At 47.6% G+C, this 21,173-nt stretch overlaps 2 protein-coding genes across 2 annotated transcripts in view; both read left to right on the top strand.

Annotated features, from left to right (window-relative positions):
• Positions 1-10,667: 10,667 nt before the first annotated feature.
• LOC308460578 (pro-adrenomedullin-like) lies at positions 10,668-15,816 on the top strand. Its single transcript, XM_080977156.1, has 4 exons — positions 10,668-11,408; positions 12,182-12,276; positions 13,166-13,327; positions 14,967-15,816. The coding sequence occupies exons 2-4, from the start codon at positions 12,191-12,193 to the stop codon at positions 15,193-15,195; spliced, it is 477 nt and encodes a 158-aa protein (XP_080833282.1). The 5' UTR covers positions 10,668-11,408; positions 12,182-12,190; the 3' UTR covers positions 15,196-15,816.
• Positions 15,817-18,143: 2,327 nt separating this feature from the next.
• The window catches only part of CPT1C (carnitine palmitoyltransferase 1C), a 64,384-nt gene continuing 61,354 nt past the window's right edge, over positions 18,144-21,173 (top strand). Inside the window, exons 1-2 of the mRNA XM_080976682.1 lie at positions 18,144-18,469; positions 18,780-18,833. The gene's annotated coding sequence lies outside the window, so the exon portion shown is untranslated. The remainder of the gene's footprint in view (positions 18,470-18,779; positions 18,834-21,173) is intronic.

Below are 21,173 nucleotides of genomic sequence, written 5' to 3'. Positions count from 1 at the left end.
TGTCCCTCCAAACATTCATTTTTTAAAGTTCAAGGGACACGCTCGGAGTCAACATAAATATAGACAAGGTCCCGGGCTCTGGAAATAGCCACCACAATACTACGGGTGACAAAACACGCAGGTGGTTTCTAAATGGAGGAAGCGACAAGGGCACTCTGCTTCCTTTCCAGTTTCTGGAGAGCAACGTGTCACTATGGCACATGAGCCGGGACTCTTAAGGTGTCGTATCCGGCAAGGAAAGGCCTCCGAGGAAAAGGTGACCTGATATGTGTGCTCAGTGGCGTAGCAAGGTCAGGTGGTACTCGGTGCGGAAAATTTCTTGTCCCCCCCGACATTGAAATCTATTTATTTTTGCCTGCAAAAATGGTTTGACTATTTAATATTCTCTTTTTTAAAAAAATAATATTTATTAATTTTCAACAATTTAAACACAACACTACAAAAAACCAAAGAAAAACAATACAACAATACAATACCGTACAAAAAACACTACACAACACTAACACAAACAATTAACAAAACAAAACAAAAACCATTCAAAACACAATCCAATTTCAATATCTTATCTTCTCACGACCTTCTCACACCTCCCTTTTTGTCTTCCACTTCTATTAATTGTTTCAGCAATTCCTCTCCATCTTCCTCTATTTTCTATCCTATAATTATCTTAACACATTCTAACCTTATTTTTCCCTCTAATACCCTATTAATCTATCTATACCTAATTCCTTATAACATTTCTACTAAAGCCATATAACTTCATTCCAACATTTTTCTAACATTCATTAATTTTACAGTATTTCTGTAAGTAGTCTTTAAACTTTTTCCAATCTTCTTCCACCGATTCTTCTCCCTGGTCTCGGATTCTGCCAGCCAATTCCATGTAGTCCACCAACTTCATCTGCCATTCTTCCTGTGTGGGTAAATCTTGTGTCTTCCAATACTTTGCGATAAGTATTCTTGCTGCTGTTGTTGCATACATAAAAAAAGTTCTATCTTTCTTTAACACCAATTGGCCGACCATGCCCAGGAGAAAGGCCTCTGGTTTCTTCAAAAAAGTATATTTAAATATCTTTTTCATTTCGTTATCAATCATTTCCCAGAATGTCTTAATCCTTGGGCATGTCCACCAAAGGTGGAAAAATGTACCTTCAGTCTCATTACATTTCCAACATTTATTGTCGGGCAAATGGTATATTTTTGCAAGCTTGACTGGTGTCATGTACCACCTATAAATCATTTTCATTAAGTTTTCTCTTAAGGCATTACATGCCGTGAATTTAATATTCTCTTGAATTACATGCCGTGACTATTTAATATTCTCTTACAAATTAATGTGGATTCTGGGCCTCTGATAACAAGCAGGCGACTGTGGACAGTTACTTAAATCTACAGGATGGGTTGTGTTTTGGCCACCTTCTCCTGAGGGAGTTATTTCCACTGTCAAATAGCTCTGCCTGACAGAAAGCTCTTCCTGATGTTTTGACAGCTCGGGGGAGGCTTGGGAGTTGCGGGCAGGCGGTGCGCCATTGCCCCACACTCCCAGGCTGCTTCCTGGGGGGGGGAGCCTCCCCCGAGTTGTCCAAACGAAGGGGGAAGGGAGGAAGGCTGCCTGCAAAGCGGCGCGGCTCCCCAGTGGCGTAGCGTGGGGGTGCAGGGGGGGCCGGCCGCACCGGGCGCAACATCTGGGGGTTAGGGTTAGGGGGCGCAAATTACTTGCCTTGCCCCGGGTGCTGACAACCCACGCTACGCCACTGCGGCTCCCCCACCCCCAGAGAGCAGCCGGGGAGTGCGGGACAACAGCGCGTGGCACACAGCCCGGCCACAACTCCCAAGCCTCCTCCGAGCTGTCAAAACAAAGGGGGATGGCCGCCGGCAAAGCAGCATGGCTCCCCACCATTCGCCAGGAAGCAGCCTGGGAGCTGCCATTTTGTCACCTCCCTCAATAACGACACCTGGGGCGGCCCGCACCCCCTTCCTACGCCACTGTGTGTGCTTCTTTATCCACCTCCCACAGTTCCTGCAGTCTCGTGAGCAGCCTCTCCCGAGGCCCTGCTCACCTCACCCTGAAGCAAACACTTAATTCCACCACCCCCATGTGGTTGACTCCACTTTTGGCCCGAAGCCCAAGGCTGGTGATAGCCTGGGATCGAAAGCACAAGGAGAGGTTGGTGGCAGAACGAATGGCAAAGTTTATGGCCACACGTGTGAAGTGCTCAATACTTGAGCAACTTCAATTGAAATGTGAATTGCCCCATCCATTTTGAGCAAGCTTCTTTATGGAAGTGGAGTTGTGGGCAATGTAAGCCTTCCAGTAAGCAACGCCTCGATGCCTTCCAGGTGTCCTATATGAGGAAGAATTTGCACATTGCATGGCAGCACGGAGCCTCAAAGATCAACTCCCAAGACCACATTCCCAGCATGTTTGCACTCCTGTCTCAGCGACGTCTACACTAGCTTGGTCATGTCCGCAGAAAGGAAGAAGGCAGGTTCCCCAAGGATGTGCTCTGTGGGGAGCTGGCTTCAGGCGCCAGGCCCATTGGCAGACCAGCTCAGGTCAAAGATGTATGCAAATGTGACGTGAAGGCTGGTGACATCAATATAATAATAATAATTTATTATTTCTACCCCGCCCATCTGGCTGGGTTTCCCCAGCCACTCTGGGCGGCTTCCGACAAAACACTAAAATACAATAACCTATTAAACATTAAAAGCTTCCTTAAACAGGGCTGGCTTTAGATGTCTTCTAAAAGTTTGGTAGTTATTTTTCTCTTTGACATCTGGTGGGAAGGCGTTCCACAGGGTGGGTGCCACTACTGAGAAGGCCCTCTGCCTGGTTCCCTGTAACTTGGCTTCTTGCAGTGAGGGAACTGCCAGAAGGCCCTCAGTGCTGGACTTCAGTGTCCAGGTAGAACGATGGGGGTGGAGACCCTCCTTCAGATATACTGGACCAAGGCCGTTTAGGGCTTTAAAGGTCAGCACCAACACTTTGAATTGTGCTCGAAAACACCCTGCTGTGTGGAAACCCCTTGCAGGGGAATGCAGTGCCTGGAGACAGGCAGTGAAGTTGTGTGTCCGTAGCAGTGACCAGAGGACAGTGGCGTAGCGTGGGGGGTGCCAGGGGGGCCGGCCGCACCGGGCGCAACATGGGCGGGGGGCGTGCTCGCACTAGCAGCTCTCTGCCCCTACTAAAATCCACGGGTTAGGGAGCCCGCGCTCGCTCGGCTTGGCGAGGAGGTCGCGGAAGGGGGAGAGCGAAGCCTTCTGCCGCGGGCAAAAAAAGGAGAGGAAGCCGGGTGGGCGGGCGGGCGGGCTGGCTGGCGGGGGTCTGGCTGCGCCTGCTGCTGCCGGTGCAGGGCAAGGCAAGCAGAGCGAGGAGGAGAGAGAGGGGAAGGGGGGGGGAAGCAGCTAGGAAACGCTGCGGTGTGGAGGAGGAATCAATTAAGGAGAGAAAGCGAAAAGCCTTGGAGAAAGGGAAAAAAGGAAAGAAAAGAGGCAGCTCCAGGAGAGCGCGGGGGAAAGAGAAGCCTCGCTGCTGCTGCTGCTGCTTGGGAGAGTAAATTACTGTACTTGCCTTGCCCCGGATTAGGGGGCGCAAATTATTTGCCTTGCCCCGGGTTAGGGGGCGCAAATTACTTGCCTTGCCCCGGGTGCTGATAACCCACGCTACGCCGCTGCCAGAGGAGGAATGACCGCTGGGAGGAGCGCAGAGAGAAGAAACTGTTGGAAAACGCCCTGGGGTGCCCCTGCAGCCCCCAAACTCCGAGCGTCCTCCGGTGTGCACAGCTCTGGAAAAGGCATTTCCCTTCCCTTCTCCAGTGCGCTTCAGAGACATATATCAAATGATATACAGTGGTACCTCAGGTTAAGTACTTAATTCGTTCCGGAGGTCCGTACTTAACCTGAAACTGTTCTTAACCTGAAGCACCACTTTAGCTAATGGGGCTTCCTGCTCCTGCCGCACCGCCAGAGCACAATTTCTGTTCTCATCCTGAAGCAAAGTTCTTAACCTGAAGCACTATTTCTGGGTTAGTGGAGTCTGTAACCTGAAGCGTATGTAACCTGAGGTACCACTGTATGCACACTAATCTTCTAGCATAACACAGCAAGAAGCGTGAGACATCGTAATCTTTAGCTGTACGTGTGTGTGTGTGTGTGTGTGTGTGTGTGTGTGTGTGTGTGTTTATTTATTTACACACTATGTACAGACAAAGGATTCATGGCGTCTTCTCTCTCCAGCTCCGAGAGAAGAACAGGAACAAATAAAAGCAAAAGTACAGTACAATAAGTACATACATCCCAGACAGGCATGTGATTTACACCAATCTCATCTGCATCATCGGAGGCGTGAAATACTAACAGAAACGCCATGGTGCATCTGCAGCAGCACAACTGGATGCCTTTGTCTGCCTCAGCTGCAACAAAACATGTCTCTCCTGAACACAACAGGCGCTGTAACTCTCCAGTGATTTGACCTCACCTGCAGAGACGCGCTCTTCCACTGTCTCCCGAAACAGACAGATGCCAATCAACCGAATTATTTGTTTGTAACTCCATCTTTGTGCTAAAAAGTATTTCCACCAAGAATTACGAAAGAAAAATCGATTAACGGGCTTAAATGAAAAAGTGTTTACGCAAACATTTAATAATTGGCAGTTGGGTACCAGGGCAGCGCAGGTGAGTCACCTCCACACGCCCATCGTTCGTGCCTTTCCTCTGGGTTTTACTCTCTTTGTGATGACGAATGTTGAGTTGGTTGTTTACATGCTTGGTCCTACTGTCTGATATTTTGGCTTCCTGATCACGGGAATTTCGAGAAGCAGTGAGTAAGCTGGACTTGTGGATGAGGCACAAAAAGGGTAACTTGTAACCTCTGGTCATTGGCCTACTGCAAAACAAGGCTCCTAGGAGCCCTTTGGCCTTTTATCCTCCATCTTCTCAGATAATGATCAACTCTCCATCTTCCTTTTCCCCCACCCTGATCTCCTTTCTGTGATCATCCACTTGACAAAAAACGAAGTCTCTCCTTGATCCTTTCAGTATCCTTTGCTGGAGCGAAGAGGTATACACCAGTGCCCTTGTCTCAGATTTCTCCCAGTCCCAAACATTCCCTGTTTGGTCTTTCGCCCACACCTGCCCCCTTCCCCACTTTGAGCACCAGCTGTTTCCTCCTCCTGCCCCCTCCCATTGTTCCATCGGCACAAACGTCATATATATTTTTTCCGGCTCCTTCCAGATGCTAAGGAAAATCATAAACAGCCAAGGACAGAATGAAAAACAAACTGCCTTATGCTTCTCTCTTGCTCCCACAAAAGGAACCTTGAAAGCAGTACTGTACCGTTTTAAACAGCCATGACTTCCCCCAAAGAATCCTGGGAAGTATAGTTTGTTACAGGTACCAAGAGTTGTTAGGAGACCCCCAGTTCCCCCCACAGCGCTACAGTTCCCAGAGTTCCCTGGAAAGAGGGGTGGATGGTTAAACCACTCTGGGAATTGTAGTTCTTTTAGAAGACATCTGAAGGCAGCCCTGTTTAGGGAAGCTGTTAATGTTTAATAGACTATTGTATTTTAATATTTTGTTGGAAGCTGCCCACAGTAGCTGGGGAAACCCAGCCAGATGGGCGGGGTATAAATAAATTATTATTATTATTATTATTATTATTATTGTACTGTGAGGGGAATAAGTGTCTTCTGGTGTTCTTAATAAGCTACAGTGCCCAGGACTCTTTGTTTAAAGCCATATCGTACAATTTTAAATTTGTGGTACAGCTGGGGCCTAGGATTTGCACCTGACCGTACAGTTGATGGGGTGCTGTTGTTTAATTCTGGCTCTGACATGTTTCGTATCATTCCGCATTTGAAAGTGTACACTTTAAAAGTCTTAATTATACATCTAAAAGTTAAGAACACCAGAAGAGCTTTGCTAGGTTGAAGCAGGGATTCCCAAACTTGGGTCTCCAGCTACTGTTGGACTACAACTCAGCATCATCCCTGACCACTGGTCCTGCTAGCTAGGGATGCTGGGAGTTGTAGTCCAACAACGGCTAGAGACCTAAGTTTGGGGAACTCTGGAGTAAAGGCCCATCCAGGCTAGCATCCTCTTCCTCACAGTGGCCAACCCCGATGCCTTTTGGAAGCCCATAATTCAGCCAAGAGCACAACAGCCTTTCCTACTGTGTTATCCAGCAACCAGTGGAGGTACTATATATAGCTGTAATTGACAGCATTAATCCTCCATGGAATTTGCTCAATTTCCTTTCACAGCTATATGACAGTCTAGCTACACCTGGGATTAAGAAGGCGGTTAGCAGTCACCCTGTGGTTCTTAAAAAAACTATTAACTAGGAGATGAGGGGTTGAGGAGATTGTAATCTGGATTACAGGTTGCCCAGAGAGGAAGTTTAAGCCTCTGCTTCTCAGTCAACAGACTTGGTGAAATTTAACACATCTAAACAGCAGTTCGCATTAGGAAAGAAACTCCCATTGGGTGCCAGTGCCAAGTGCCAATTGCCACATGCCGTGTGTGTGTGTGTGAAAGATGTACAGTGGTACCTCAGGTTAAGTACTTAATTCGTTCCAGAGGTCCATTCTTAACCTGAAACTGTTCTTAACCTGAAGCACCACTTTAGCTAATGGGGCCTCCTGCTGCCGCCGCACCGCCAGAGCACGATTTCTGTTCTCATCCTGAAGCAAAGTTCTTAACCTGAAGCACTATTTCTGGGTTAGCGGAGTCTGTAACCTGAAGCGTATGTAACCTGAAGCGTATGTAACCCGAGGTACCACTGTATTTACTTAGGACCTAATATTTATATCACCCTCAAAGGGATAGAGGCTGGTTGTAATGAACAGTGAGGTGTTCAAAGAGCCACTCTGTGTGGTAATGAATTCAATAGTTTAACTATGTGCCGTGTAAAGGAGGAGAAGAAAAATATCTATCCACTTTCTCCACACCACACACACATATGTAAACCTCTATCATGTCCCCCTTACTCACAATTTTTCTTAACTAAGAAAGCCCAAATGCTGTCAACTTTCTTCATCAGGGAACTGTTGTTCCAGCTTCTTCATTCACCTTTTCCTGCAACATGGCAAGCTCTATTATGTCCTTTCTGAGATACAGCAACCATAATTTTATACAATATTCAAAGTGTGGTCGCTGCTCAGGTTTGTGTAAAGGCATTGCAATATTGAGGGTTTTACCTTTGATCCCTTTCCTAACGATAACATGAAATACACGTTTTTCATGGGTGCTGCATGGGTTGATGTTTTCACTGCCTTCCCACGATGATCCTAAGATTCATTTTCTGGTCAGTTGCCACAGGATCCGACCTTATCAGTTTACATGTGAAGTTAGGATTCTCAACCTCACATGCAACACCTCTTACTCATAATAAATCACATGACATGCCAATTCGGCTGGAGAAATCTTTTGCAGCTCTTTGCAATCCCTTTTTCTTTTTACCACTCAGAATAATGCGGTGCTATCAGCAGACCTGACCACCTCATGGCTCTAATCTCATTCCAGATCATTTATGAATGCTGGAAACCACAAATCCACTTCTTACATGTCTCTTCTTTATGAGAACTGTCCATTTATTCCTCTTTATTATTCTGTAATTCCTGTTCTACAACTAATTACCGCTTCATAAAAGGGCTTGTCCTCTTATCTTATATCTGCTTAAATAGTTCAGGAATTTTTGTTGAGGTATTTAGCACACAATGGCCCCTGGATCACCCATATTCAAATGCTTGCTGCACTCTCAAAGCTTAGTGAGACAGGGCTTAGAGTTGTACAAGCCACACTAGTCCTGCTTCAGCGAGATTTTCATACCCTCCAACATTTCTCCAATGAAAATAGGGGTGCCCTATTCAACAACAATAACAACAACAGTTATCCAGCCCACCTGATTGAGTTGCCCCAGCCACTCTGGGCGGCTTCCAACATATTTACAAACATAATAAAACATTAAACATTAAAAAAACTTCCCAATATAGGGCTGCTTTCAGATGGCTCAGGGGGTCGGATAACTCCATACCCTCCAACATTTCTCTGGTGAAAATAGGGGCATCCTAAGGAAAAGCGGCATGGGTGGCGCTGTGGGTTAAACCACAGAGCCTAGGATTTGCCGATCAGAAGGTCGGCGGTTCAAATCCCCGTGACGGGGTGAGCTCCCGTTGCTTGGTCCCTGCTCCTGCCAACCAGCAGTTCGAAAGCACGTCAAAGTGCAAGTAGATAAATAGGTATCGCTCCGGCGGGAAGGTAAACGGCGTTTCCGTACGCTGCTCTGGTTCTCCAGAAGCAGCTTAGTCATGCTGGCCACATGACCCGGAAAAACTGTCTGCGGACAAACGCCGGCTCCCTCGGCCAATAAAGCGAGATGAGCGCCGCAACCCCAGAGTTGGTCGACTGGACCTAATAGTCAGGGGTCCCTTTACCTTTACCTTTTAAGGAAAAGCGGAACATTCTGGGATCAAATCAGAAATTGGGACGGCTTCTGTAAATCCAGGACTACCCCTGGAAAATAGGGACACTTGGAGGGTTTGGACTTCTTCTAAATGCTTCATCATTTTATATTTAGCAATGCTCTTGAGGTGTCCTTCTCCAACTCATTAGATCAGGACAGGCAGAACGAGAAGCTAAGGCCCCCTCATTCTCTTAGAGAAGGTAAGTCAACAGAGGAGTCTGGCAGGAATGAAGTCGGATTTTGTGTTACTTAGGAATGAACGGGGCTCTGTTTGGAGAATCCTTAAAGATCGATTCCCCCTGGATCCCTCAAGCACTTCAGTACCTTCCCAGAGAACACACCATGCATTTAAAGCGCATTGCTTCCCCCCAGAGAATCCTGGGAGTTGTAAGGATCCCTTCCCAGCACCCTTAAACTACAGTTCCCATGGTTCTTCACGCAAATTCATGTGATTTAAATGTGCAATAAATGTATGGTGCGTATTCCGCCCTGATGGGGCTGAGCTCCAAGACCTGCATTTAACCACAGCGATCCATCATGAAGAAAAGGTTGTTCCTGATGACATGAAGAGGGCCTTTCCCTCACCTCACCCACAGAGCAACCACAACCAGCATCCTTGCATTTGGGATAAAAGAGAAAGGCTTCCCATCAGAGAGCAGAACTACCAGGTAGGTTTGAACTCTGACACCTCATTTTTTGAACAAAAGTCTTGGCTCTGGCTTTCATTGTTTCCTGCATGCATCCTGTATCCTGGTTAACTTTATCCCATTTGCCTGGCCCTATTCCCATTGCTATATAGCAGTAGCTCCTCTTCCTCCTCTGCTACCGGCTGTGACCTGTGTTTTCAGGCACATCTCCTAGTAAACGTCCCCCCTCCACTCACAAAGGTGTGAGTCAGCCTTCAGGCACGAGCAGCTGGCCAAGGCTTCCAGCACATCTGCACGTCCCCACGGCTAAGAATAGGTTGAAGGGGAAAGGGTAAACCTGCACATCCTGGTTTTCAACAACTGCTAGATCCTCTCTTTGAGAATCCCAGGAATCTGAACTAGAAGGCTTGATTTGTGGCCACCTAATTTCACTGTCTGCAGCTGGGCAACCTTCCTCACAGGCCTCATCCAGAACTGGCCCGAGATCTTCCTGTTATAAGCCTGGGTAGGCCGGTCAAACCTGCTGGCATTGACAAGGCATATGACCCTCACCTGAATCTCATAGCTCTCCTGACAGGTGATTTGGTCTGCAGCCACAGTGTGGAAATAAAGGAGGAGATTGCCCACCAGAAACCAGGCACTCTATTATTCAAATTAGGCCCCAGTGTTTTTCTTACAACCCCCTTCTCAATGAATTAATCAATTTTAATGTAGCATGTAAAATCTCAAAACTTTCTTATTTGTTAATTTGAGCAACTACTGCTCTCACTTCATTACAAACAGTATTTCTACCTGCAACACACTTGAGCAAACCTGTTCCTCTTCCTTTCACAGATATTTTGTTTCCATTTGCAACTATAGCTGCCTTTGATGAGTTAGCATTTAACTCTTGGGGGGGGTAGCATCAGATGTCATGTGCATGGAAGTTGCCAAATCAATTAACCAGCTAGAAGGGTTACTGTTAATAGCACCGGTTTTCCTAAAACTTGATATTGCTGGATAGTTCTGATGAACTGCAAAAGCATTTTTATTTTGCTTTCTGTTGCCACTCTGGAACTTTTCTTTATTAGTGCCAGTTTGTTCCCTCGGCCTGAAAGCGAGATGAGCGCCGCAACCTCATAGTCGCCTTTGACTGGACTTAACCATCCAGGCGTCCTTTACCTTTACCTTTTCCCCTGCCAATCTTACCTAGCATATGCACCTTTCTGAAGGAGGGTCTCCACCCCCATCGTTCTACCTGGACACTGAGGTCCAGCGCTGAGGGCCTTCTGGTGGTTCCCTCACTGTGAGAAGCCAAATTACAGGGAACCAGGCAGAGGGCCTTCTCGGTAGTGGCGCCCGCCCTGTGGAACGCCCTCCCACCAGATGTCAAAGAGAACAACTACCAAACTTTTATAAGACATCTGAAGGCAGCCCTGTTTAGGGAAACTTTTAATGTTTGCTGTATTACTGTATTTTAATATTTGGTTGGAAGCCGCCCAGAGTGGCTGGGGAAGTGCAGCCAGATGGGCAGGGTATAAATAATAATTATTATTATTATTATTTCTGCACATGTCTTGGTGGTGGAACTGCATTGCAACATTCAGAAAAGTGCAGATTTCAGTACAACCTGACAGCTGTGCCCAATGCAAATCTGCCCACTCATCTGATGCAGTTTTTTTTTTTTTTTAAACCTGCCCCCTTGCTTTTCTGATGACACAAAACACAAACTGGGCAAAGTGTTCTTACTGCCTTCCTCATCAGTTGGCCGCTGATGTTAAGCCGCCCTTTGGAATGGAGAAGGATAGCAACGGGTGGTGGGAGAAATCGAGAATACAAGGGCGCTTAGATCTCAAGATGGGAGGAGGGAAAATACTAGGGAAGCTGGCGTTTACGTGTAGACCTGTGTGTGCGTGTGTGTCTGAGGACATGTCTGTCTGTCTGGGAGGTCAACAGAGGGCGGGGAGGCAGCGGAGGTGGGGGAAGAATCCCTGCAGAGTCAGACAGGATGAGCCAGTGTGAATATGTGTGCATGACAGAAAGCATGAAAAGGAAGGCATGGGCTGGGGGCTGAGGGTGGGAAGGAATAGGCTACAGCCCTTTGCCTATCCTTCAAACAAGCCGGGAAGACCCACCCCCATCCTGTCTGCTTGTGAAGGTTTTGGAAGCTCCTCCAAAAGCCCCACCCCCTGAACAGTAGCATAAAAGCCACACACCCATCCCAGCGACTGGACACTAAACAGCTACTGCTGGACAGAGCCTCAGAGTCAAAGGGACCAGACCAGACTCAACTCGACTGAACCGCTCGAGATATCAGGTAAGTGTCTCCATCTCCTCAGGACTTCTGCGTGCTCTGGGATTTAGAGAGGCTTTGTGGCTTCTCGGGTAGCTGATGGGCTTTGCTGAGCCTCTCTTGGCTTTTGGGAGGTAAAGCAGATGTTATGGACCCAGAAGTATGGATGGGATGGAACTGATCAGGTGGGCTATGATGATCTATCAATAGCTGAGGCAATATATTCCTCTGGGTTTGGGGAGGGAAGCATACGAGCTGGATGTGAGCATCACTTGGCTACTTCCAGGGTGATCGGAGAAGGTTCAGAATGGCTCACTGTTTTCCAACAGATTAATTAAATTCCTTTCTGGGGCTTGATTTATAAACTTGAATTAAAAATTAATTGGGGACACATTTTTTGTCGCTAATTTTTTTTTTAAATTGATCAATCTAATTGATTGGTCAAACAAAACATTGCAGTAATTACCTGCCAGGGGTCCCACCTCATTTTAAAATACTTATTTACATGCATTCATATCCGATTTAAAATATCCCATGGATGAGTTCTGTGAGCACCAAAAATGCATTGTTGTAGACCTCACCATAAGGGAGAGATGCTGCTTTTGCTGAGTCTCAGGCTGCCTTGAAATCGCACCCTCATCCAAGATATGTGGAGGGTTGTGGTTGTTGGTGAGGAAGGAAAGGCAGTCTGCTCAGATATATTTTTGTTAATACTTCAGGTGCCCCCTGAATGCAGGATCCAGAACGGAGCCAGAATGAACTATAGCACAGATTCATCTTTGCCCTTTTCTTCCCAGGTCAGGATCATGGATTCAATAAGTTTTGTTGTGATGCTTTGTTTGCTGATGACATCTTCATGTCAGCCCTGGAGGGCATTTGGAGCACCAGACAGGTGAGCAGCTGGGAAATGGGCAGGCGGCGATTCAGGGTGGTTGGTTTCGAGTAAGGAGGAGGGCAACACAATGCATAAACCACAAAATTCACCCCCACAAGAGGTAGCAATGGGGCCACCAACTTGAATAATAATAATACTAATTTATTATTTATACTCTGCCTACCTGACTGGGTTTCCCCAGCCCCTCTGGGTGGCTTCCAACAAAATATTAAAATACAATAATTCATCAAATATTAAAAGCTTCCCTAAACAGGGCTGCCTTCAGATGTCTTCTAAAAGTCAGATAGTTGTTTATTTCCTTGACATCTGGTGGGAGGGCATTCCACAGGGTGGGCATCACTACCAAGAAGGCTCTCTGTCTGGTTCCCTGTAACTCTGCTTCTTGCAGTGACGGAACCGCCAGAAGGCCCTTGGGGCTGGACCCCAGTGTCTGGGTGGGGGTGGAGACACTCCTTCAGGTATACTGGGCTGAGGCCATTTAGGGCTTTAAAGATCAGCACCAACACTTTGAATTGTGCCCGGAAATGTACTGGGAGCCAATGTAGGTCTTTCAGGACTGGGTGTTATGTGGTCTCGGCACATTAATGGTTTTAAAAAAGGATTAGGCAAGTTGATGACTATTTATGGCTGCTTGCCATGATGTCTATGTGCTATATCTGCTGTCAGAGGCAGTGTTCTTCTGAATTTGCTGAGAATTGCCCATGCACTTAGGTATTGCTTGCGGGATTCCCAGCCACATCTGGGTTGCCGCTGTGTGAACAGGAGGCTGGACCAGATGGGTCACTGGCCCGATTCTGATGTTCTGATGAGACAGTGAGTGATCCTCCCCTCATCTTATGCCCATCATCAATGTGTTATAATCACCCTACTTCCTTATTTTCCGCAGGCGGCAGCCCCCTCCTTTTGCCTCCTTCCTGAATCAGCTCCTGAAGATACGCGAAGGAGCAGATGGTAGAGCCTTGCAGGAGCCTGGGCTGGAAGCAGGAGAAAGGTCCACCAAGTGGGAGCAGCTGGAGGGAGTGAGAAGCCAGCTGAACCTGTTGAAGAGGTAAGTGGTACCTTGAAAGGACAACATCCCTGCACTCAGAGCAGACTAGCCCCATTAGATCACCCTCATATTCCAGAGATCACTACCTTCAGCTTTCCATCTCACACCCGTCCAGGAATGCAGGGAACTGCTTTATACTGAGTCATACCCTCAACCCATCTTGCTTAGTAATGGCAGCAGGTCTTTTGGGTTTTTGACAGGCGAGATTTTCTTCCCTACCAGGAGATGTTGGAGTTTGACCTGGGACATTCTGCTACTGAGCTATGGCCCTTGATGATCATCTGTCATGGATGCTTTAGCTGAGATTCATGCATTACAGTCACTTGGACCAGATCCCTTCCAACTCAACAGTTCTATGATTCTAGAGCTGTGTCTTCCAGCGCAGTAGTCCTCAGACCTTCCCAGAGAACCTGGGAGTCAGGGCATGGTCTTTTAACCAGTCAAACCTGTGCGACAATAGATCTAGAACAGGGCTAGCTAATGTGCTGCCTTCCAGATCTTGCTGGATTCCAAATCCCATCAACCCTAGCCAGGGATGATGGGAGTTGTAGTCTGAAGGGTACCATGCTGGCTACGTCTGATCTAGAATATAATAATCTTGATTTTGCTTGATCTGCATTTCGCAAGAACAAAATCGCTCTCTCTATCTTACAATTTAAATTTCTTTTTTTTCCTTGGGGTTAGGGCTTGTGAAACAGCCTGGCAAGCTAAACGTATCATCTAACCATACAACACCTATTTGTGTCAGGCAGAAAATATGTAAAATGCGTCCCACAGACAGAGGTTGCCAAACTGTCTCTCCCCTCCTCCTTTTAATTAACCTGGGAGGTGTTTTGCTTCCCAATAGGCAGAAATTTTGCTGGTGAAGCTTTTTCTGATGCAGTAATGAAATAACTCATGAGGACTCTTCCTATTAAAACAGTGGATGCAGTTAGGAGTACCGTGACACTTCATTACCATGTTAGAAATGGGGAGAAATTCACTGGCAAAACTGATTTTTCCTCCTACACATGTTTGGGGCATGACCCAGTCTTGATTTGCAATTGCATGATACCGATCTAATTTGACAAATAGTCTGACTCAGTATACGACAGCTTCCTGTGTCCCTATATAGGGTGTAGTTATTTGGATGGTAGTAAAGACTGAGTCCCCCCCCCCCCCGTGTGAAAGTTAGCCTTTCACTATTCTTCTGTTTTTAATCACGGCCCCAAACTGGACCAGACTGAGATGAAGCCATCTCTTGGCTGGGCGAAAGCCAATTCCTAGCCCTATGACAATCTTAGCCTGAGTTCCTCAGGTGGTGCGATGGGTCAGGGCACCAGGCTGTTAACCAAAAGGTTGGTGGTTCGAGCCCACCCAGGGACTGCTGTGGGCAGGATTCCTGCATTGCAGGGAGTTGGACTAGATGACCCTCGGGGTACCCTTCTAACTCTATGATTCGAAGCCTCAGCTCTAGTATAGCATGGATAGGGAGCCTGTGGTTCTCCAGATATTGCTGGACTATAATTCACATCATCCCCCATCGCTGCCTGGCTGTGCCTTTTGCTCCCATTCAGGAGATCATTCCTCCTGCTCCAGACCCTATATAGGTCCTCTACAAGACCCTAGTGTTCCTCACACTTCTTTTCCCCACCCACAGCTCCGCTCCTGGGCACCGTGTCCCCCGGCACCTGCTGGCCTTGCCTTCCATGCGCGGATGCCAGCTTGGCACCTGTCAAGTGCAGAACCTCGCCAATCTGCTGTACCGTTACGGGGGCAACAACCAGAAGGACGAATCCCGCAAGAACAACAAGGACACAGCCGATCCCATGGGCTATGGGCGCAGGAGACGCCGGGCGGCTGGGCATGGCTTGCCCACTCCCACTTAAGAGACACCATGCTGACGAGGGGAGAGATGGGCACTAACTGAACCAGGCTCTGGAAAGCCGCAAGGATCAAGAGAACACACTCAGTGACCCTGAGCGCTCGGAGGCAATGGGCAACTACAAGCGTGGCCACCATCATGGGATGGTTGTGGGTCTTCTTCTGTCTCCAGCATTTTAGTGCCCCCCATCCCAGTTCAAGATTTGGGCCACTGGTGCCTAGGCAAAGCTTCATAGGGATGCAAGGCTGCAGAGCGGATAGCTGCTATGGCTCACAGGGTGTTCAATGGAGTTGTGTGTTCAGCGGTGGTCAAGCTAAGAGCCTCCTCTCCAACGGGGGGCAGCAGCTCTTTGCCAGAACGCAGGAGGAGGATGCTATAGAAGTCAAGGAAGAGGATGGGAAAGTGGTCATGCGCCCCCCCCCCCCCGGAAAAGAACACTGGAACATCTCAGTGTTGCGGAATAGCTCCTCTGCAAAATACAAATGGACTTCACCGGCTGTGTGACATCGCAGGCAGGGTGGCGGGATTCCTGGGCATTCCTGGCTTCTGGGATTCTGTGCTTCATTTATGCATCTGGAGTTGCATCAAGAGGAGTTTTCAAGTAAAGAGATTTATCCACATGGAATTGTTTGTGGTCTTATTTGGTGCCTTGGCTCGGGTGAGGTTGCTATGTGTGCTAGGAGAAATGAGTGGTTGGGAATGGATGCAAATTTGCCCCCGCCTCCTGCCGCCCTCTGGTGTTAATTAAATGGCACACCTCTCTCAGGGATCCCAGGCTTCGTGGTACTGCCCTGTTGCACTTCCTGCAGGCACCTATGTAGTCCAGTTTGTGCCTAGGTGGAACTAGGAAGTGTGGATGAAGTCCCATGTTTGGTTGCCAGAGGTGTGGTTATACTCCTTATTCAGTGAAGGATTGCTGCAAGCTGGTGAGATCCTTTCACAAGCCTTGGTTGTTCTGAACAATGACAGAACGGCATGGGCTCCTGAGCACTCTGCTTTGGCTCTTGGGACCTCTGAGATGCTCTGAGATGCTTGTTGTTCCCAAAGGGGTTACAAAGTTTTTCACTTGCCTAAAAAACCCATTGGTTGGTTGAAGATAACCTGAGCATAATCTGTGCTGTCATTTTGTTGATCACTGAGAGCTATAAGCAGCTGGAGCTTCTGTATTTTTCTGCCCAGGTTGCCATTACCATCCATCTATTATTATTATTATTATTATTATTATTATTATTATTATTATTATTATTATTTTGACTAAGTAATAGTCATAAATAAATAAGAATAAAAATGTGTACCCCATCCCCAAGACCATTCCATTGTAACTATCCAACCTCCCAAAATTTCAACACCACCTGCGATGGTTTGGCCCCTTTCCATTTTAACAGGACAAATTCTACAAACACCTTCCATATCTCCTCAAAATCATTTCTCCTGCATATTCCCTGTCTTACCTTAATGGCACATGATAATTTATCATCAACGGCTATATCCCACACACCATTACCATTTATTTGCAAATTAATACATGGTTTGTGCCTCCACCTTTTATCTCTTCACAACGATCCTGTGAGGTAGGTTAGGGTGGCCCAACATTGTGCGCTTCATTGATGAGTGGGGATTTGGACCTGGGTATCTCCAGTCCAGGTTGGCCATTGTAACCACCAGAAAAAAATATATATTAAAGGGATGCAAAGAATGAGAAAATACTAGGATGCCCCATCTCCCCCTAAAGAAGAGAGGTGGCTTAGATCAGTGTTTCCCAAGCTTGGGTTGCCAGCTGTTTTTGGACTACAACTCCCATCATCCCTAGCTAGCAGGACCAATGGTCAGCAATGATGGGAATTGTAGTCCAAAAACAGCTGGAGACCCTCGTTTGGGAAACACTGGCTTAGATCAATGGAACTGTGAGCCACACCTGCTGGTTTCTTGGAAAGGTGGAGATGGTAATTAATCAAGACCAGGGCTAGCCAATGCAGTGGGCTCCAGATGTTGTTGCACTCTATATCCCATCAGTCAATGGCTAAGGATTATGGGAGTTGTAGTCCAACATTTGGAGGGCACGAGGTTGACAAACCTTGAGCTAGAGGTGCACGTGTCAATGTGTATGAGGTCTCCTGTTGGGCGACCTGCACCCAAAGGTCTGCCTGTGGCCTTCTTTGGCTTAATTTCAGGTGGATGGTGGGGGTGGAGGGACCCCAAAGGCCAAGGTGGGGGTGGGAGGGCGGTGGTGCAAGAAGGGAAGGGAATTCTCTGCAAGCAATCACCTCAGACGTCTACTGAAAGTGACCTGTCTCTTCTCCACAAATTTCAGCAGCTCTCTCTCTCTCTCTGTTTGTATAAGAGGGGGAGAAAGGCTGTGAGAGAACTGGAGTGTCAAGAAGAAAGAGGGAAGGGGCAGAAAGAGAAAAGGGGTAGCAGGACAAAGAATGAGCGAGGACAAGTGCCTGGGAGGACTGGGAAACCAGGTTGGGTTGGGATTCTCGGGGGAGTGAAATTCAGGCCTTAGGCATGATCTGACTCATTCCAGAGCCGGTTCACAAAATACAAACAAATTAATATTATTATTAAAAAACAAACGAACCCACACACACCACACATTAACATTTTCTACTCATTTTGCAACTCCTGCTTCCATGAACAAGGAGGCAATGAAAAGTGAAATGAAACGAGGTTCAGAAAACTGGTGCTCTCGTGGGTAGTGAAACAGGGAGACTTGAGGCTATTGAGGGGTGGGGTGGGGGGAAGGCGACTGGAAATCTGGGGTTGGGGAAACCTTCCCCCCCCCCCGCCCTCCGGCTCCAAAAAAAAAAAAAGGAGGGTCAGCGGCGGCGCCTCCGGAACCAAAGATTTCAAGGCGGGGGCTCCGGAAGCCCCGACCACCTCCAGCAGCATCAGCATCAATAAAGCTGCGCGGGGCATTTCGGGAAAATCCTTGCACGGCCGGAGCCGGCATGGCCAGCTGGGCGGCGACGAGGAGGGGAGATGCTGGAGGGCGGCGGGCAGGCGGGAGAGGACAGGCGGACTAGTGGGTAGAGGAGCAGGGGGCCGCCAGGGGCAAGGACCCGGAGGAGCGAGGAAGGAACTGCTCGGAAAGGAGGAGAGAACGGAGAGGATGGAGAGGAGGAGGAGGAGGAGCTGGGGTGCCGCTGGGGACCCCCGGAAGGCTGCCCGTCGCCAGGGGGGTCCTGCTCCCCAGCCCTGAGCTTCGGCCCATGGCTCAGCCCCGGAATTGGGCCCGGTTGCTCTTGGCCGGGGGGTCACCCCAGAGAGGTCGCAAGGTGAGCCCTCCCTTCCCCCACCCCGGGCCTAGTGGGTGCTGCTGGCAAGACAGGGCTTCTTTCTGGGGGCTGCTGGGGAGGCCAGACCAACCCGGGTCTGTAGTAGCAGAAACTGGGGGTGGGGGGAGGAAGGCACTGGGGGCGGTTATGGGTTAGTGGCGGTGAGTTATGGGTTCCCTGAGGAAGCAGTGGAGCCTAGTGGGAGTAGCTGTGTGGGGTGGGGGTGCCTTCTTCTGAAAGGACCAAAGGCCCAGGGTCCCAATCCAACCTGAGGTGCGGGTTGTTGTTGTTGTTTTTTTAATTTTCCCAGAGTTGGCAGCCTGACCCCTCCGGAGGAGCCCAATGAGACTTGCTGGTGGAACAGGTATGTAATAGCTGATGGAAGGTGGTCTCTATGGGGGGTCGGGTGGGATGCCAAGGTTTACGGACGCCCGTCTGTGTACAGCTGGCCGTCGCTTCCTGAGGGCATCCACTACATAGGGTACTATTTATAGACAAGCCTGTGCAGATTCCAAGGCTGGGGTTTGATCAATGATCTGTTGGCACGATGGAGATTGGAGGGGGGGCGGGGGGGGACTTTGGGGAGGAAATGGCAAGCAGGCGAGTGGCCGTCCCCTCCAGCAGGCATCGATTTATGCCTCTGCTGCTTTTGCTTGGCTTGCTACTGTAATGAGATGGTGGGGGCAGAGATAATTGCTTGCTTCCAAAACCTAAATGGTAAATAGGATTTTTCTTATGCCACTTTGTACATACACCCACACACCCACACACACACACTCCCAAGTCGTTCCACCAGATGAGAAACAGTGTCTGTCATGTTCAACTTTCTAGAAGGTAAGGAGGTCAGTGGCCCTGGATCCTCTGAGGTCACGTGAAGCAGCTGTATGTGTTTTTTCATATTGTGATTTTTTTGCTGTAACCGCCCTAAGACCTATTATTAAAAAAACAAACAAACAAACCCACACACACCACACATTAACATTTTCTACTCATTTTGCAACTCCTGCTTCCATTAACAAGGAGGCAATGAAAGACCTACAAGTATAGGGTGGAGTAAAAAATATAATTAATAATAATAATAACAACAATCTCTTAAGTAGGTCTGGGGATGGGCAGTGCCTGGAAGTGAGACCTCTGAGAAACTTATGTTAGCCAATCCTTTCCTCTGTCAAAAATAACGTGAAGGCCAGTAGAAACTTTTTTTGTGGGGGGGGTGGATGTCTTTGTTTCCCTTCCTCACTTGGCTCCTCTCGTACACACACCCCTCCTCCAATGTTGTAATCATTTTAATTTTAGCAAACATGCTTTCTTTCGTGGGTAGAAAAGCAATTTCGGGAGGCCAAAGTATCTTCAAAGGATCACACCCTTTTATTCCATGTCAGATCATGCAGCCTCACATGTAACTCCATAAAAATTACTAGCTGACAAATATGTTTACTAGCTCACCTGATTTTATATTCTTCCTCTGCTAGTTATTTGTGCCATTACTGTTGAGCTATAGGGGAGGCAGGGGAAAAAGAAAACCCCCCTCCCTCTTTTTAAAGTTTGCAAATGTTTCCTTCTCCTGCCACTTGGAAGAAATTAAAGGGCCAAACTTTTCTTTTAATAAGAGAAAAATGAAAATCTGCCGCAAGAGCCTGCAAATTTAAACCAGAAGGTTGATGCTAAATAATTTTCCCACAGGTCATTTTCATGATTAAAACCAGCCTCCCAACATTACTTTTCCACTGGTTGACTTTTTGTTCTTAATTATGGTAAACTGGTCTGCCTGTCTGCTATGTTTGGTGTTCGTTTGGTGCTTGCTTGTGTTAAGCAAAGTCTTGTTTAACTGAGTGAGACATTTCCATGAGCTGTAGTGGCAGGCAGTGAAATACCTAACATTTAAAAGGCACTTCCTGATACCACAGAAAGCACATTTTTGTGGCTGGCTGCCATACACTTGTACATCTTTATCACCTCACACCTTTTCCCTAAACCTATAAGTAGAAAGTCTTAAGTAAGGAAACCAGCAAATGTGTACCTCATGCATATGAGATAGAGAGAGACTGAGCAATGGCTTGATGCCTAAACAACAGCACTAGCCATGCCAGTTTTGGTGGACAGCTGTCACTCAATAGAACCCAGAATACTAGGCATGTAGGGGTGTGTGGGTGTGAGGGTGTGGAATCTAGTGGATCAAGTGGGTCAGTAGGAATACATATCATAGGTGCCACCTAGATAGCATTCTGAAATGGGCCTCAGAAGTCACGCAACCTCAAGAGTTATTAAAATAATGTTACTTTTCAGGCTATTTTCTAATTCTGCTTCAGGTAATAGATTAAAAAGAGAGATATTTGCTTCCTGGAACGCTCAGTGGGGGCAGAAGACCTAGGCTAAACTATATCCATATAATTAATGGATATACTCCATTGTGTTGGTGTTTTTGAGCAGCTAGCATTCCAGTTTAATTGTTTGTTGTAAAAAGATAAGACTGGATGCCATTCAGGAATGAAGCGAATCTACCTGAGAGGTGTTGGTGGTTAGAAAGCAGGCAGCGCTTCTTTCTGTGATGGCATTAGAGGAGGCCTGCTGCTTCCTGCATCTCTGCCTAAAGGAGGGGCGAGGAACCTCAGACCTCTCTGGCCAACAGAACTCCCTGTGCCTCCCTCTCTCTAGGTCACATTTCTCAAGGGCCCTGCTGTGCATCTTATTCGAGTGCTTCTGT

Source organism: Podarcis pityusensis (assembly GCF_964106645.2).
Source record: "Podarcis pityusensis genome assembly, chromosome: 13".
NCBI classification, from domain to species: domain Eukaryota; kingdom Metazoa; phylum Chordata; class Lepidosauria; order Squamata; family Lacertidae; genus Podarcis; species Podarcis pityusensis.
This window is presented reverse-complemented; position numbering and strand designations above follow the sequence as displayed.

Coding starts and splice junctions, on each gene's coding strand:
- LOC308460578 (XM_080977156.1), top strand. CDS start 12,191: ATGGATTCAATAAGTTTTGTTGTGATGCTTTGTTTGCTGATGACATCT. Junction 12,277..13,165: donor GCATTTGGAGCACCAGACAG/GTGAGCAGCTGG, acceptor TATTTTCCGCAG/GCGGCAGCCCCCTCCTTTTG. Junction 13,328..14,966: donor CAGCTGAACCTGTTGAAGAG/GTAAGTGGTACC, acceptor CCCCACCCACAG/CTCCGCTCCTGGGCACCGTG.